The sequence below is a fragment of the Pecten maximus genome, chromosome 12, assembly GCF_902652985.1.
Source record: "Pecten maximus chromosome 12, xPecMax1.1, whole genome shotgun sequence".
NCBI lineage: Eukaryota > Metazoa > Mollusca > Bivalvia > Pectinida > Pectinidae > Pecten > Pecten maximus.
Window position 1 is genome coordinate 15,570,451 of NC_047026.1, and position 18,490 is coordinate 15,588,940.

The following is an 18,490-nucleotide window of genomic DNA, read 5'->3' on the forward strand; positions in this document are numbered from 1 at the left end:
AATATAAAGCCAAAATCGGGAATGTCAGCCATGACAATGGCAGACCTGTGAACAGGAGCATTGTCCTGATGAAAAAAAACGCACCTTTAGTGAGCTTTTCACGGCGCACAAGTTTAATATTTTCCCGTAACTGCCTCAGAAGTGAAGCATAGTATGTGTCATTGATTGTTTGTCCCCTTTGGAGATAACCTATCAACCGAATACCATCTGCATCCCAGAAAACCAAGGCCATAATCTTACAAGTTGATGGAACAGTTTTTGCCTTTTTTGGCGGGGGAGAATATATGGAATGTACTCTCTCCTTCGAAATGCTAAATCTACTGGCAATATATCTTTCTATGACTCGTCTGTCAGTCATAATAATATATCATGAACTTTATTGACCATTTCTGGGGTTGCAACATTGACAGGCCTTCTAGGACGGGGGTCATCCTCAGGGCTCTGTCGGCCTCGCTTATATTCCGCCACTCACCTTTTCACTGTAGCATATGAAGGGGCATCTTTCCCTTGTGTTGCTACCAGAGCATTATGGATACCTTTAGGTGTTAACCTTTTTTATGCAAATGTTGGATCACTGCTCTTTCGCCGATTTTGTCCATTTTGCCGCTTGTCTTGTTTACTATAGAGTGCTACCTCGTCGATATAAACAAACCGAATGAGACCAGCCCTTGGGTACACGGCCCTATATAGTCAGAGAATAGTAGGACTTAAAAAGAACATCATTGAATACCTCCTTCAATACAAGGCTCACAACAAATCAATCAACCATCGTGATATTGTGTAGTACTGTCTACAATATATATTAGAAAAATCAAAAATCCAAACTATACTATTAATATACCCGAGCTTATCCGAATTTGGACCTAACGACTTGAAATATTAGAAAAAAATACGTATTTGACCTTTGATATACATTGGAATAACGAGGAGCACCACATTTGTGTAAGCCCGCCCTAAGAATGCTAATACCTGACAGAGTATGGCTCTATGTACCCTTAGGCTTGTAAATAATTTAGAGGTTTGACTCTTTCAGGAATAGAATTAATGTGCATCTGTCCTTAACAGGGATACTATGCCTTGCTTAAACTTGTTTATAGGAACGATTTTGTTTCACTTACGAGTAATCAATTTCACCTTCTTTGTTATTTAAATCACTGGTGATTTGCTTTTAAAACATTCCTCGAATTTCTTATGTTAATATGCAATAGCCTAAGTCTTTTGTTTATGACAACTGAAATGTACAGTTCCCTGCCAGACAGAAATCCAAATCAAAACAAAAATGCGTAAGTAATTTGTCTGGACCTTATATTGACATTGATTATATTCTGGATTCCTTGTGGTAGAAATAGAAACGAATCAAACATAAACTTGAAATTTATAATTTGTTTTCCTCCATCAGCATACGCCTATGTACTAGAATATATAAGAAGATTTGTGAAATATAGGAAACGTCTGAACAATTCCAATTGTGATGAACATATGGACTAGACCTACCAGCTCGAAGCAAAACAATATATTATAAATCAGTTAGGCCTTCGTCAATTTAAGCTAAGGAACGTTCCTGAGACATGAGTATAGTAATTATCTACTGTATGTATTTTCGTTTTGAGACGACCCCTCAATAGAAAGGACTGAATCCATGATGTTTACACCGTGAGCAGCCTTGATGGATTCCCACGTAATAGAAGCTGCTTCAGTTATTATCTCGGATAACCACTGGCTTATTACGTCTGTTGTTGGATCAGGTAAGCGTTGTTTGCATGTCTTTTAAACACTATAATATAGTGATACGTCATGATTTGATCATAAATCAAGTATGCCCAAGTACGGCCTGGTAACATGCTATAACTACAAACGCTTATACTGTAGTATTTCTTTTGTGTGGGGGTTGGCAATCATTTTGACTGTTAAGATAATATGATGAAAAGGACACAAAACAAAAGCATGAATGTTCACAGGAATATTTATAATGTTAATATTGTATATATAACACGACTGATAAAGTTATTCTCGAATGTTTATTACTTAACCAGTTATGTTACCAGTGCATTGTCAGCTTAATAGGATAACACATAACCAACAAAATATGTATCGCACCCCTTGTGATTAACTGCTTACATCAATCGTAAGCATGATAAACTCAAATATCATTAAACACTCATTCAAAAAAAAATATCATGGACATATAACATCGTAATAGATAGCAATATCGGAAATCAAAGCTGACTGTAGTATTCAATCGTATTCATTTCACTGTATGCACAGGGGACATGGTGGTCAGGTGGTGGGGCGCAGAGCTACGTGACCGAAGGGTCCCTAGTTCCTGTCACTGGAACTGTGTTGTATGTGAATTAGACACTTTACTCAGTTGTGTTACAAGTCTCCTATTCTCCCAGTCTGAACATTAGTCTGTTATGTATATCGTAATACAAGGCTAACACGACAGGTTATTCTGGTCGACGTATAATAAGACAAATATACGGACGAAATTTCACAGTCGGTCACTGAAACTGTTCCTAAAATGCATTGAACAACATTTGTATGTGACAGCACATATGGTCAGATGAGTCAACTGACTGACATTTATATTGTTTGAATTGATGTTCCACCGTACATTAATGAAAATAATGTTTATAAAGCAAAAGCAGACCACATCTTGCTCGTCTCGATTAAATAATCTCGTTCCTTGTGTAATTATGTCGTTAATTTATGCACTAGACTCTCTCTGATATCAATATCGGTATATTTCGACATGAAAAACTACAATGGACATAGTGTTGGAAAGAGATGAGTTCTCCAAACTGGGCAAAAACACTGCCCAAGCGTTTCACACATGGTCCGTTTTAGTTTCTGTCAAAATAAAGATGTTATACGACATTAGTGTAAAAAAAGACCCTTGTACATGGAAGATTATCCTTTTTCTATATAACAACATCAAATATACTAGTTTTGTAGTAAATATCTGCCCAATTGAATAAACTGTTACCTTGATCTTCAGTTCTTGCCTTCATCCTACTGCGACGAATCGTGGCGGGTGGTGTTTGTGTCTCAAACAAACGTCTGGATGGGAAGACTGTCATCATCACTGGCTGTAACACGGGCATTGGTCTGGAGACAGCCAAGGAGTTGTCTGCTAGAGGTAAATCGGTAGAAATTGTACGACCAGGGAACTGTCAACAACGAATTGTAATAGTAACTTGCAACAATTTCTGCACTTCTGTGAATATCATTCTCAGTGTGGAATATTATAGTTACTGTGGTTATTTCTAAGGAATTGTCTTCTAGGATTAATTTCTTGTCATTATTCAGCAAAGGCCTACAACTGAAATGAGCGTCTAGTAGACACTTATTTTGTTTAAAAGAAACAGCCTCCGGTACTTATAACAGGTTTCCCTTTCAGGCGCTCGGGTGATAATGGCATGTCGCGATATGGCAAAAGCCAACAAAGCATCGGACATCGTGAAAAAGTTCTCGGGAAACACTGATGTCAGCGTACAACGACTAGATCTGGCTTCACTGGATTCTGTGAGGAAATTCGCAGATACAATTAACGACAATGAGGAAAGAGTTGATATTCTCATCAACAATGCTGGTTGGTTACTTAGCTTTCAAAAGGGTATACAAACACCACATATATAAAGAGTTGACGTCATAATAAGGGCATCTCCTTCAGTGTTATACGCATTGATGATTGGGGTAGTACCGGCTAGCATTGCTCTCCTCTCTAGATTACCTTTGCTAAATACTGCATTTTTGTCAAAAGTGTATACCGTTAATAGCTGTTTAATCATGGCTGATATTTTCCTTTGCCGATATATTCCTAGAAAACGTGGATGCTATTAAGCCATTCATATCTACAAATTCTGTGAACTATATTACGTTCTTCTTTTCTAGGATTGATGTTGTTCTCAAGGTTGGAATCTGACGATGGATATGAAATGCAGTTTGCAGTGAACCACCTCGGGCATTTCTTGTTGACTTATCTTTTATTAAGCAAAATCAAGAAATCCGCTCCTGCGAGAATCATCAACGTCTCATCGAATGCACACTCCAGTATATATCGAATTTCTGAATATTTCTAATATTATCAATAAGTCTCAACATTTCCCCCATAATTAACTTCATTATCAAGCTTACAGGAATAGAAACTATTTTCCAAAATCAACATGCAGGATTGTACATTGTTTTCAATAGAAAAATCTGTATATCTTTATTCTAATTATTTTGTAATCGCCTTTTTTCCATCGCCTTATTTTTCGTTGTCTAGGTCGTTTTCGGTTTCCGTAACTTCCACAGAACTTCCATCACTGATGAATAGTTCAGAAAAATATAACAATATTTTACGTTTAATCTACTTAAAATCGGTATCAATTACAGTAAGATGTAGTGTTTAAAGTAACATTTTGTCATTAGAAGGGAAGATCAACTTTGATGATATCAACAGCAAGAAGGATTATTCCATTTTAACTGCCTACCCTCAGAGCAAACTGGCCAACATACTTTTCACTAAAGAACTCAGCAGGCGTCTTCATGGTAATTACTGTTTCATATCAAACAATCTGCAAGGAATAATTATTTCACATCAAACAATCTACAAGGCATACTTATTTCTCATCAAACAATTTGAAAGGATTAAGTATTATCCATCAAACAATTTGCAAGGCATAACTATTTTGCATCGAACAATTTGCAAGAAATCATTATTTCACATCAAACAATCTACAAGGCATACTTATTTCTCATTAAACTGTTAGCAAGGAATTATTATTTCACAATCAATCAATCTGCAAAGAATAATCTTTTACATCAGATAATATGTAAGGAATAATCATTTCACGTCAAATGCTATAATTCTAAGTAAGGTAGAATTCAAGTTCATCCGATGGACCCTTTTACCATTAACCTAGAGGTTCGATTCTTGATTCCTTGCGAGAACATGAGAAACGTAATGCCGCGAATTATATAACGAAAGAGTTGCTGTGTGAAGAAATTAAAAAGTTTGTTTATATTAACTGAATAGGTACAGGTGTGACAACATACACACTCCACCCCGGAGTAATCAACACGGAAATATCGAGATACGTGAAGGCCTGGATGACACCCCCTCTGTTTCTGTTTATGCGTCCATTTTTTATCTTCTTGAAGACACCAGTACAAGGTGCCCAAACAACTCTGCACTGCGCTTTAGATGAAAACTTAGATAATGTTTCTGGAAAATACTTCAGGTATGTATATACTATGGCATTATAAATATTAAAGTGCCTAACTCTATATACATCTTGTAATATACATATAATATATACATTCATATCATAGTATACAATCATATCATGGGTCGGCCTCGTGCAATACAACATCGGTCGATTACCAGAACCTCGTATCAAATATTCTGGACTATTGCACACACAGACATTGCTTTATTACACAATCACTAAAACACACTTAAAATCACTTAAGTCTCGACATTACTGTAGGCTTAGAAGTCGCCATGACTGTCGTCTGGTAGTGTTGACACATGAGTGACATAAACCCTTGAAAGGGTAGGACTAATTTCCAAAACGTCACTGGTGTTCAATAGTTTGCACGTGGCCAAATCCTGAAACGTCATAGATGTTCAATAGTTCCCACGTGACCATGCAATAGTCATTTTAGCCGTGCTATAGTTCAAAATATAGCTTATGCGTATAGTTAAGGCATATCAAACGCATTATGTAATGATATATAATATGCAATGCGATACATGTACCTACTTGATGAAAATATTGTCTATCGATCCAATCTCATTGATCAGTGACTGTGTACAAAAACAGCCGTCCAAGGCAGCATTGGATATGGAGAATGCTGAACGACTGTGGCGGATCTCGGAGGAAATGGTGGCCAGTACAGTAAGATAAAACAGACGTATATATTATCAGTGTTATTTGCTTTGTCATAATCACAAATAGCATTTTTCATTACAACAAAATATGCAAAATATTTCTGAAGAAATCAGCAATAAGAGTCATTCAATGTGAAACACCGTGATTGTAATGTGTTCTAACTAGTGCACATTTTTTTTAGATCAAGTTTTATTGATATGTCCTTTTTTTACGTTTTTATAACAATACACTTAAAGGAAATTGCTATGTCCCACAAATTACCACTTTACTATACCTGTCATTAAAGTAAATGACATTAAACTGACTGGTATATTTTCATCACCTAAATGAAATATTTATTAGGTTATTAAGTTATTACTATTTTTACTTTTATTTCGAGAATGCATTGGATCCTTGTTAGGCCAACTTAATACTGTTTTTTTTTTTTTACATTTGATCCTTGAAAACATGAAAATGCTTAAAATATTCTGCTGATGTTTGTATTCATCAATTAAAGGCTGCCATGCATTCCATCGTTTACAGAAAAAGTAACTGTTTAAAACAGAAAAAAAAATCGGATACATTTTGCCGCCGCTTGTGTTACAACTTATAGAACTATGATTCATTTTCCATTTGCATTTTGACACTATCTCATCTTATTGGTAGAACATTTCCTCTGTTTTACTTAGGTTGATTGTTGGTGATAAATGGATAGATTAAGATACTAGTATTAATGTAAAATTGTATATGTTTCCATTTGATAAACATTGATATGTTTTTTGTCAACATGTTAACCTACTGGTTGAAAAAATATAATGAAAAGAAAAATATCTTGATTTATGAGAAGATATCAATATTTATTGTGAGAGAAACTTTATTAGAATTGCTTCATGAACCAAATAGTTAAAGATACGATGTATTTATCATACACTGTACATTTTTCAATTTGTTCATTATTTCGCAAATTCTATATCTTCTATAAGTAAACATCTTTATTTCGATGTAGTGTTTATTAAGCTTTGTATCAGATTTAATCTAGAACACATTTAACCCGTTGGCCTCTGGTCTAACGAACTTAAAATTATGAATTTAATTTATTATTTATTATCAATATATTCATGTAAGATGTATAATGTTTAAAAGTGAGAACTGATACATATATTTATGAAGGGAGCTATACTGTGGGGTTAGCCACCATGCATTTTGTGAAATTGCAATCGCATTACCTAACGAGGTGGTCACTAATGGCTAATCTGCAATGCATGTTCAGCAGCTGCAGCGACTGTCGCTCGGAATAATTGAATAAAGTTTGACCTCATTTGAGGAAAGCATCAACGTTAGATCACCATAATTGGTCACTTGAACTTTACGGCACGGTAATTGACCAATCGGGGCTGATCACATCTTGGGTATCAGCCTGACGGGAGACATGCCTTTTCAGTTCCGAAAGAATATTCGGGGATTATATAAAATGCGTTAATGCTTTCATGAAAATTCCATAGACATTTTAATTAGTTTTTAATAGCCCAACCGTATTGCTTAAATCTCATTCTCATTATTTATTTTCATTATATGTCCATATGTCAAAATCGTATGTATCCTCAACATTTTATTATTTTTCATTTTCCTAGAATTGAATTATATGACTACCAGACGTTTTTCAAGAGTGTAGTAATGCTCTCAATGAGTTTTATCTCAGCATTAATAATTCTACCTCCTCTTTGTGGTTTTGTTGTGTTAAAAGATGGATATCATTAAAAGTCAATGATCAATGTATAATGTCAACACAAGTGAATGTGTATCTGAATTTGAATTTTTATGAAATAATAAATGACAATTTTAACAATATTTGTATGATTTGTTGTTTTAATTTAATTAGATGCATAATTGTATGACAGCAGCATAGTGCAAGCTGCAGGCTCTGACTTAGGTCATGTTGACTTTAAAAAGTTCAATCAACACACAAACTTCAATAATTCAGAGAGTCTAACATTCATGTCAATCTCATATTGAGTTAAGAAGAAAACTTTCAAAGCAATGTCAATAAAGGTAAGACAGGTCAGCTATATTTTTACAGCGGAGACAAGCGTTTAACACGTATTTCTGAATAAGACACCAAAATGATGATTTCATACTATATTGATGACATGAACTGAATTCAGGAAACTATTTTGAAGTTTATATGTATCTGATAAAATTTAATATTTCCAAATGAGAAGAAAACCGGGACCAGCCGTACTAGAGATATTATTTCCTAAATACTGTTTATGAATCCTCATTCAAGAAATTGTAATAACTTTGAGATGACCCCTTTACAGTTCGGTGAAGCTTAAGTCATATGTGACACTGCGAAAACATATTGTTAAGATTTCTTTTGAATGGATCGCTTCTACCAGAGGTTTGAAGCAAATAGATAAACTGTAATTTTCCTCATGAATTTTGTCCTTTATCGTTTTTTTCTTATTCTCGCCTTAAAATCTGGAAAAAAACAATTCCTGTAATGTAGCAAATCTAGTTTTCTCTACTCAAAGTAATTATTACTCCTAGTTATTTCTACTACCTCAAGTAAAACACGTTTTGTGACCCGCCCCCGACCTTCTAGAAGTATTAGTTATCGTGCCCCTTATAGTATTTAAACTAGTATTAGTTAGTATAGTTAGTATTATTACTATGTAGTTTTCTGTATCCCGTTCCGGCCATCGTGTTACATCGGGTCGAGAATGTGGGACAGTTGTTACGCCCTACCTGCAGCACAGTCGAGAAGAATGAGGACAATAAATACATATTTATGAGCCGTAACCAAACACGCATTGCTTAGGTACAACACAGTATATCTGGGGAAAGGATGTATGACAGTCTGTTTAAAGATATTCCGTACTAATGATTTATTGGTTAATTACAGGACCAGAGCTAATTATAATGTAATATAATTCAGATATAGGATGTGAAAATTAAAAATCAAATCCGTATTTGTAATCATCAACTGATGATTGGATCGTTGACCTTTAGTGACCTTTCAATTGTCATTTGCAAGAGTATGACTAAGTAATAAAATATGCTTATTAAACCTATATATTTTTATCGGTTAATCAGTATTCACGAAAATTCAACCGGTAACCTTGGTAACTTTTTAAAATTTATTATTGTTATCTATTTCTAAAAAGACGAAGGGCGTTTTAATAATTGCAGCTGCCATTAATATAACTCATTAATATCTGCATGGAAAGCTACATTCAAGATTGTTATCATTTTTGGAAGACCATAAAGTTGTCATATGGGACGACTTGTGACCATGGCATGATATTTTAAGTACATTTGTATAAACTTATCCAGTCTTTTAAACCATGCTTTATACATATATATATATGAAAAAGATGTGTACGATTGTTAAAAATAATACTTACTGACGAAGTGACACAAAACAAATAATAGATGCGACAAGTAGAAGAATATCTACGAGATGAAAGTTATAGACCCACCTTAAGCGGGGAGGGGGTAATGCTTGCATAGTAGCGGGAGGAGAAGAGATACAAGGGTTATAACTCATTTGCTATGTGCACAGACCGAGGCAAACCATAGACTTTCAGCACCGCCAAACATTTTTTCTAACCCTTACATTGTTTTAAAAACTTCGACACAAATAAAGTTATTGAATAGTCATATACGTATAGAATCAATGGACGTGATATAGTAACAATCCTTGTTTCGTTAACATACGTCAACACTCGATGAAGAATATATAAGTATACATAAAACGGCTCAAAACACTTAAATGGTGTCAAACAAAAGGACAACATATATCGTGAACAGTTAGGTCGACACCGATGTAACTTAGGAAGCGGAACGTCCATCACGCTGGCCAGGGATATGATGACTACATAACCGGTAGATCAGCCCGCGGTGTACTGGTTTACTTCTGAGGTGTCGCCCTGTACAAGTACGAGCTGTAATATTGACGCCGGGTCGGTAATAAGTCGTGGCTGATGCACTGTCTAAACACTGTTCGGATTAAAGTAGCCTAGATGGATTATTCTGTTATAGAGCCGGCCACAGGTTTTATCGCAAATAACAGGGTGTTGCTTTTATCTGTTGTGGGAACAGGTAAGCTTGATTTGGTAACAGGTAAACACATATACGATACAGTACAACGCCGAAGTTTTTTTATCCTGTAGGTTAATTAGGTCATGACTTGGTACCCGATTTACCACCTTACCGTAGTATAGAGTTTCGTTTATACAAATAGAAGAGGACATATATAGATATATGGGCACAGGAGCGCACAGTTATCTGCTCAAGAGTTATTTATAGCACACAAGCTATATTGTAGTTAGTTGTCTAATGCTATCATTACCGTATTAGTACTAGCAGTATAACTCTAATGTAGAGCTAGATTTGTATAGTGCTGAATTGTAGATTTAGATTGGTGTATAGTGCTTTATTGTAGAGTAAGATCGGTATAGTGCTGCATGATAGAATAAAATTGGTATATAGTGCTGTATTGTAGAGTCAGATTTGTATAGTGCTGTATTGTAGAGTCAGATTTGTATAGCGCTGAATTGTAGAGTTAGATTTGTATAGTGCTGTATTGTAGAGTTAGATTTGTATAGTGCTGTATTGTAGAGTTAGATTGGCATATAGTGATGTATTGTAGATTTAGATTGGTATATAGTGATGTATTATATAGTTAGATTGGTATATAGTGCTGTATTATAGAGTTAGATTTTTAAACAAACAAACAACCTTCCACTCACGCTTTCTCTCATTTTAATATATTGTGTTTAAAGGTATAAAAAAAGAAAAACTTTTGACTTACTTTTAAGTACATGTTATGATATGTGTGAAGAAGATATGAAAAATTATTCACTTATATAGACCATTTTTTCACAAAACTATCATACTCTATGTTGTTTTTGTAAATTACCTCCTCTGTTTTTAGATACAAATCTAGTTCTTTTATGAATCCATTAATACAGGGGAGACAATTTTTAATTTTTTGTTGATAAATATGGAATTTGCTATTAATACTAACGTATTGAGATATTTGACTTCTTGATCTTTATGTAACTTTCCCAAGATTACATCCGTAACATGTAATTGTAAATTAGTTAAAGTATCATCATATAGCCAATCTTCCCAGAAGATTGCTACTAGTCTGCATTCCCAAAAAATGTGGACTATAGTTTCTGTATGACGGTTACAAAAAGTACATAATGGAGAGTCCTTTAGGTTTATCATATGTAGATATTTGTTTGTACTTATAATCCTGTGTATTATGCTATATTGAAACCATCTTAATTTACAGTCTATAGTGGATTTAAAAGGGATTATGTTATTATAGAGTTAGATTGGTATATAGTGATGTATTGTAGATTTAGATTGGTATATAGTGATGTATTGTAGATTTAGATTGGTATATAGTGATGTATTGTAGATTTAGATTGGTATATAGTGATGTATTGTAGCTTTAGATTGGTATATAGTGATGTATTGTAGATTTAGATTGGTATATAGTGATGTATTGTAGATTTAGATTGGTATATAGTGATGTATGTAGATTTAGATTGGTATATAGTGATGTATTGTAGATTTAGATTGGTATATAGTGATGTATTGTAGATTTAAATTGGTATATAGTGCTGTATTGTAGATTTAGATTGGTATATAGTGATGTATTGTACATTTAGATTGGTATATAGTGCTGTATCATAGAGTTAGATTGGTATATAGTGATGTATTATAGAGTTAGATTGGTATATAATGATGTATTGTAGATTTAGATTGGTATATAGTGCCGTATTGTAGAGTTATATTGGTATATTTAAGCATTGAACTGTTACCAAATGGTAGTATACAGTCGATATGAATACAATTTGGGTGACAGATAAATAGAATGTCGCCCGTTAGGGTAACAGTTCGATGCTTATATTTACATTCATAAAGTTTTTTTTATTAACTGTTGATTATGACGCGTTTAAATTTGCCGCTTACCCTATCACTGACGTCATCTAGTTCAAATACCGGAACAGCCGAAATTTCCAGAAGGAATAATATAGTCCCTCGTGTCGTTATTAATAGTAAACACATACAATGGTTTTGCACAGATTTTACTTTATTTTCTATTTCATATACGTTTGTAGATATCGTCAAATTATTCACAACTGCATAATTTCTGATTGTTTAAAATCCAAGCCGTTTTTCGGCGCAATGCTATTCGGTTAGCATTTAGAAGTGATGCGGCTTTGAACGGGTATTGCACAGGAGAGACTCGATTCCTCGGAAACACCTACGTTTCAATCGACTGGATTTACGTTATTTTCAGAAGAATATCAGTTCTTAAATTCTAAATGAAAGTCGTCTTGACAGTAGGTGAGAACGATTCCAAGGATACATTTGTATTTCGTTCGAAACAGATTCGACAAGTCTAACCAGTCATACCTTAGCAGACGATTTTCAACTTCACAGGGGCTCGATCTTGTAAGGTAGGCCTTTGACATCAGTGAATAACCACAAAAGTAAAATCCAATATACATACACAACCGGAAACCATGTCGATACTCCCGATTTTTCACGAGATTTTCTTTATATAAATACTGGACTTTTAATGTAAATGTTTAATGTCGTGTCTTGCATTTCATTCGGAAACGAGCCCCTGTGAGTGTGACGACATTGACTTTGACAATTTGATAATTCCTAGATCAAGAACGGCGCTTATAGTTATTTTGTGATGACTACATTTTGTTTAAATTATAAAATATTACTCTCATAACTTGTGAAGTTGCTTTATTTTTTTGTTGTAGATTATAAATGCTAGCATTCGAAAGCTCTCCAGGCTGAAAGTAACTGGCGGCCATTGTTTTGACCCGCAACACCTGGGGCTGTATTCCTACTTTGACCGAATCACTGTAAATTGTAGTATACAGTCTCATGAATACAATTTGTTTTACTAACGACATATAGGCAAATGCAACACAGAATGTAAATATAGTGATGTATTGTAGATTTATATTGGTATATAGTGATGTATTATAGAGTTAGATTGGTATATAGTGATGTATTGTAGATTTAGATTGGTATATAGTGCTGTATTGTAGAGTTATATTGGTATATAGTGATGTATTATACAGTTAGATTTGTATATAGTGATGTATTGTAGATTTAGATTGGTATATAGTGATGTATTATAGAGTTAGATTGGTATATAGTGCTGTATTATACAGTTAGATTGGTATATAGTGCTGTATTGTAGAATTAGATTAGTAAAAACTTTGTATTTACACATGTATCTGTGTCATTTAAACGTCATGGTTGACAACAAAATGAATTTAAAAAAATGTTTTTAGTGGATCAATTGTTAAGTATTATTTACACTTTAAGCTTGTATTTATTGTATTTTTCACCTTATGTAAATATTTTCTATAAGCATACCTTATCAATGGTGCGCATGCTTTTCACAACATGTAAAACCATTTAGACACGTTGAGCGTGGATACTCTTTCAGAATTTTCACTCATCCAGGAAAATATGTTTCTGTCAATTTTTTGTTAACATAAAACATTATATTACATACTGAAAGAATGTCATGTTCATTTTATTGCCCAACTGCATTTCCCAGTAGGCTATGATATTTGCACCATTGTCCCATGCTAGCTGAGGAATAAGGAAGTGTACCTAGGTCCCCAACCCCTTTGAATAATGAATTTCAATTCAGTTATACATTTTCAAATTATAAAGATTGACGAGAAATTTCTGCGATAAAAGAAGGCTCTTATATTTATTTAAGGATTAAGCCTTCTTTATCAATCTATGGTCCCATAATTCTCACAGGATTGCAGACAAATTCAATAACGCGTTAATATTTTGTTTTTCTTATATCCGTCCTGTAACAGTGGTATCACATCCTACAACTAAACTCCCCTCTGTCAATGGGACCTGCTCCTATTACACCAAGACAACAGGCGACTGTTCCTGACGAAAAAATAGAATATAGTCTAAACAGAAACTCGTCAATTTAATTTCAACATTCCGACCAATATATTCCACTGTAAAGATATTCTCTTTTTCTACATCATAACTATATAAATCATTGCAAGTTACATTGATATTTTTTTTACTCTGGTTGCATGAGTTTTCCTGACGTCAAAAATACACCTAGTATAGTGACGTCAGATAAAATATTATTTAGTGACGACGTCACGAACAGTGTTCTTCATATCGCTACACTAAGAGGAATAATGGTATGAAAACTTTCCCTTTTGTTTGAAAAGTTATATAGTGACAATGCAGAGCAAATAGAAATATTGAAATTAGATTTCCTCATGGTTTGGTTAAAAAATATGCCTTTACTATTCAACTACTTTCTTTGCCCTCAGTGGTCGGCTTTATGCTGATGCGACGTTTCATAGCGGGTGGTGTGTGTCTCTCCAACAAACGTCTGGATGGGAAGACTGTCATCATCACTGGCTGTAACACGGGCATTGGTCTGGAGACAGCCAAGGAGTTGTCTGCTCGAGGTAATGTTGTCTGCTAAAGGTGATTTATTGGTAAAATACGACCAAGAGATAAATTGTCTACTAGATGAAATTTATTGGTCAATTTACAACAAAGGAATTGTCTACTAGATGCTACTAACGGTAAATTATAATTGAGAATGGGACCAACGAATAGTCTACTCGAGGTAAATTATGAGTATATGGCCACTGAATTGTCTACTCGGGGTAAATTATAATTGCGTATTGGACCAATAAATTGTCTACTCGAGGTAAATTATAATTGAGTATGCAAACAATGGATTGTCCGCTAGACATAATTTGCTGCTCAATGCATAGACTAAGAACTTTTTAACGAATACTGCTAAATAAATATGAAAAAATCATTCACTTTTGTTTTTTTCCCAAGTGATTGAAGTTCATATTTTTGTCATTGATGCTGGGCTGAAACACAACACTCATACTCCGTCAAACACAACAGCTCATCGTGATGAATGTATGATTGGAAAAGTTTTACATTTGTATAAGTTATGTGTATATAATCACCATTGTTTATAAGTTGTATATAATGCATAGCAATCCTTATATTACATTTAAAATAACAAATAACTTATATACTCCAGATTTTGTGTTGTTTTTATTATTATTATTGAACTGGCGTGAATATCAAGATTGGAATTCATTTGGAATGTAATAATCACATACATAACTTAAATAGCACGTCAAGCGACAGCCAGTAACTGATTACTATATATGTTGGAATGACCCGTACAGTTTTTGTCTGAAATCCTTGTATGAGTAATAAATCTTTATGCTATGAATAATTATCAATTTGCTGATTTATAAACGAAAATGCAAATATTTTGAATGTACTTATTTTATGCTGTACATTCGAATTCAACTTTTTCGGGTTGACATGGGTTTTCTAATTAGGACAGGTAATACACATGTAGATTTATTTCAGGTGCCCGAGTGATCATGGCCTGTCGTGACCTTGATAGAGCCACGAAAGCGTCCAATATCGTAAAAAAGTTCTCCGGAAGCAGTGACGTCACCGTAGAGCGACTAGACCTTGCCTCACTCGAGTCGGTGAGGAAGTTTGCGAAGGGAATCAACGATAATGAAGACAGAGTTGATATTCTCATCAACAATGCCGGTTAGTTACTTAGTTGTCTTTTTTGTTGTGAATCGGAGATTTGTTTTACTTTATCACGTCGCCGATATCTATCGTAGCTGATTTTTTGAGTAGCCAATATCTTTATATAATATTTAAACCTGATGATCATCACTATTTATTTCAGATAATAAATTTACTGGTCTTTTGTTTAAAAATATGAGAAACATGAAACTGTTCAAATCTGCGATATGTTGAACAACTTTAAAGAGTGTGTGTTTAGTGTGGTATGTTCGTCTGCTTTAGGTGTGATGATGTGCCCTAAATGGCAGTCCGAGGATGGGTATGAGATGCAGTTTGCTGTGAACCACCTCGGACATTTTTTGTTGACTAATCTGTTATTGGACAAAATTAAGATGTCTGCTCCGTCCAGGATCATCAACGTCTCGTCAAAGTTACATTCAAGTAAGTTGAAAAGCATCGCCTTTCTTTTGTAAATTTCTCTAGCGATGCCATTTAGTGATCAACAATGACAAAATTACAAAGAACGTCTCATCACCTTAGACAATATACTTTTGCAGGCAACATTGTGTAATATTGGTATCATCTTGAACAATAAAATAACAAATAAAGTTTTCAATCGTCCATTCTGACTAGTGCGTTGCCTTGAGCTGACTTACCGGCTCACCAACTGCACGTGCCTGTCATGTCACTACAGGTGTGTCACCTTTTGGGCGAACTATTAGAGAAAACTATTTCGCTCTAATTCCTTGTAGTCAACCACGCGAAATATTATTCCTGTTATTTATATGTTTTTTTATTTTATTTTTAGCAACAGCACAACTAGCCCGCGTGCCCTAGCTACATAGCTGGTGTTAGGGACTTGAAGGTAACGGTACATCGATCGATACATTTTAAAACTTACATTTTTTTCTTTAGGAGGGAAAATAAGCTTTGATGACGTGAATAGTGACCAAAACTACTCATCTTTATATGCCTATGCACAGAGCAAGCTGGCTAATGTACTTTTTACAAAGGAACTTGCAACACGTCTGAAAGGTAAAACTAGTTTCAGAATACAAATTGCACAGCAAGCAATGTTTAGCAGGGAATCATAGCATATCAATTACAAAACATTTCAAATTAACATCAAAAGACATCGAAAATTAATCAAAGTTATAGGATCTATGATATTCACGTGAAAATGTAGAAGAAAAAAAAACTTCCCTGTTGTAATCACTGACAGAAGTCCATCACTTGCAAAGGAAATACCAGAAATACTAAATGAACCTTCGAAAGTGAGTAAGCAACGATTTGATCATCAAATATTTAATACCTGACAGGTACAAGTGTGACGACAAATTCACTCCACCCAGGAGTTATCAACACAGAGTTGAAGAGACATGTGGAGGCTTGGGTAACGCCCATACTGCTTTTGTGTTTAAGTCCGGTTATAGTTTTCCTGAAGACACCATTACAAGGGGCTCAGACAACTTTACACTGCGCTCTAGATGAACGACTGGACAATGTTTCTGGCAAATACTTCAGGTATGTATCGACATTCTAACTCCTATCAGTAACTGTATTAAGTGAAACCTTACTTTATCGGTAACATTCTATAGATTGCCAGTGTAAAGTCAGAAAAGACCATTTACCGGGTGTAGGCGGTACCGCGGGGGATCTTTGGGGATGCTTTTCACGGGGTGAGAAACCGCTCTACAGAGGAATTTACAGACTGTGTTGGTAAGAACTGTCATTTATTAGTTTTCCTTATAATATAATAAAAGCATGTATACATTAGATTAGACTAATTTATGAATGGATTCTAGCAAATATTTCTATCTGATGTTCCGTAGTCCTGAAACATTTTGTACCAAGAACTCCCCAACTTCAAGTACAGTCCATCACTGTCATCCTAACACGAGTAACACTCAACACTGGTCGAGGTAGTGAAGTACTTTTGTGGTCCACCGATAGGGTTCAACGGCAGTAAGCATGTGGCACCTGTTTAGAGTATTCTAACTGGGTAATACTTATATGCGTTTTGGTGTATTTTGATTGCGTAATACATGCAAGTGTTGGGCGTACTTTCACTTGATAATGATTTGCAAGTGATCATCTAAATAAATGTATTCAATCAATGCAGACTGATATTGATACTAACCTAAGATATAACACCTATCCATTTTGTGAACCGAGATGATCAAAAGTTTGAAACACATCTTAATTTAACCAGTCCGAAAAAAAACCACTTTAAAACGTTGCGGTTGGGGTTTGTTTTCCTCAAAATGCAAATTAGCATACCTTTAAATGTGACAAAACATTCTTATACTTATACTTTGTTTCTCCATACAGCGAATGTGCGGAAAAGCAACCCTCAAAGGCAGCATTAAATGTGGACGACGCAAAACGACTGTGGCAGCTTTCAGAGGAAATGGTGGCAAAAGCAAGTCAATGAATTTGGGTACCTCCATAACTGCAAGCGAAAGATTTTGGTATTAATAACGGTAGAAAAATCTCGGTGTTGTACTACTTATTTGTAATACATATTTACCGTCGACCCGGAACGATATCATAAAACGAAAGTCTACTGTGACCATCTCCTTAAATATGGACATGTGTTGATCCGGGAATCTCAACTACGATAATCTCAACAAACCCAACACAGAATTAACATCATTGGATACAAGTATGAATTTTCGTTGATGAGCAGCATTGGCACGAGAAAACAATTCAAGATTTTTTTTAAGAATCAAGATCAATATCATGATTTGTACAATTCAACGTGAAACTTTTAGATTGTACCATCCATGTGAATTTTAAAATTTGTACAATCCATATGAAATTTACATTCTATAAAATGAATGAATGAAACTTCATTTTGTATAATTAATGTAAAATTATATTTTGTACAGTTCAGGTATAATCTTTTTTTTTGTAAAACTTATAATTTGTACAATTCAATGAGAATTTAAAGTTTGTATAATTCATACGATTTTATAAATCGTGTGAATCGTAAAATTTGACATTTC

The 18,490-nt window shown here is 34.5% G+C and overlaps 2 protein-coding genes across 2 annotated transcripts; both read left to right on the plus strand.

Annotated features, from left to right (window-relative positions):
- Positions 1-1,283: 1,283 nt before the first annotated feature.
- On the plus strand, positions 1,284-7,706 carry LOC117339492 (retinol dehydrogenase 12-like). Its single transcript, XM_033901110.1, has 7 exons — positions 1,284-1,745; positions 2,999-3,139; positions 3,401-3,592; positions 3,895-4,053; positions 4,414-4,533; positions 5,021-5,225; positions 5,792-7,706. The coding sequence occupies exons 1-7, from the start codon at positions 1,667-1,669 to the stop codon at positions 5,892-5,894; spliced, it is 999 nt and encodes a 332-aa protein (XP_033757001.1). The 5' UTR covers positions 1,284-1,666; the 3' UTR covers positions 5,895-7,706.
- A 5,624-nt stretch (positions 7,707-13,330) lies between these two features.
- Positions 13,331-18,289, plus strand: LOC117339493 (retinol dehydrogenase 12-like). The gene is made up of 6 exons (XM_033901111.1): positions 13,331-14,368; positions 15,309-15,500; positions 15,765-15,923; positions 16,398-16,517; positions 16,802-17,006; positions 17,814-18,289. Exons 1-6 carry the CDS (start codon positions 14,239-14,241, stop codon positions 17,914-17,916), a joined length of 909 nt encoding a protein of 302 aa, XP_033757002.1. The 5' UTR covers positions 13,331-14,238; the 3' UTR covers positions 17,917-18,289.
- Positions 18,290-18,490: the final 201 nt, after the last annotated feature.

Coding starts and splice junctions, on each gene's coding strand:
- LOC117339492 (XM_033901110.1), top strand. CDS start 1,667: ATGGATTCCCACGTAATAGAAGCTGCTTCAGTTATTATCTCGGATAAC. Junction 3,140..3,400: donor CAAGGAGTTGTCTGCTAGAG/GTAAATCGGTAG, acceptor TTTCCCTTTCAG/GCGCTCGGGTGATAATGGCA. Junction 3,593..3,894: donor TATTCTCATCAACAATGCTG/GTTGGTTACTTA, acceptor CTTCTTTTCTAG/GATTGATGTTGTTCTCAAGG.
- LOC117339493 (XM_033901111.1), top strand. CDS start 14,239: ATGCTGATGCGACGTTTCATAGCGGGTGGTGTGTGTCTCTCCAACAAA. Junction 15,501..15,764: donor TATTCTCATCAACAATGCCG/GTTAGTTACTTA, acceptor CGTCTGCTTTAG/GTGTGATGATGTGCCCTAAA. Junction 16,518..16,801: donor ACTTGCAACACGTCTGAAAG/GTAAAACTAGTT, acceptor AATACCTGACAG/GTACAAGTGTGACGACAAAT.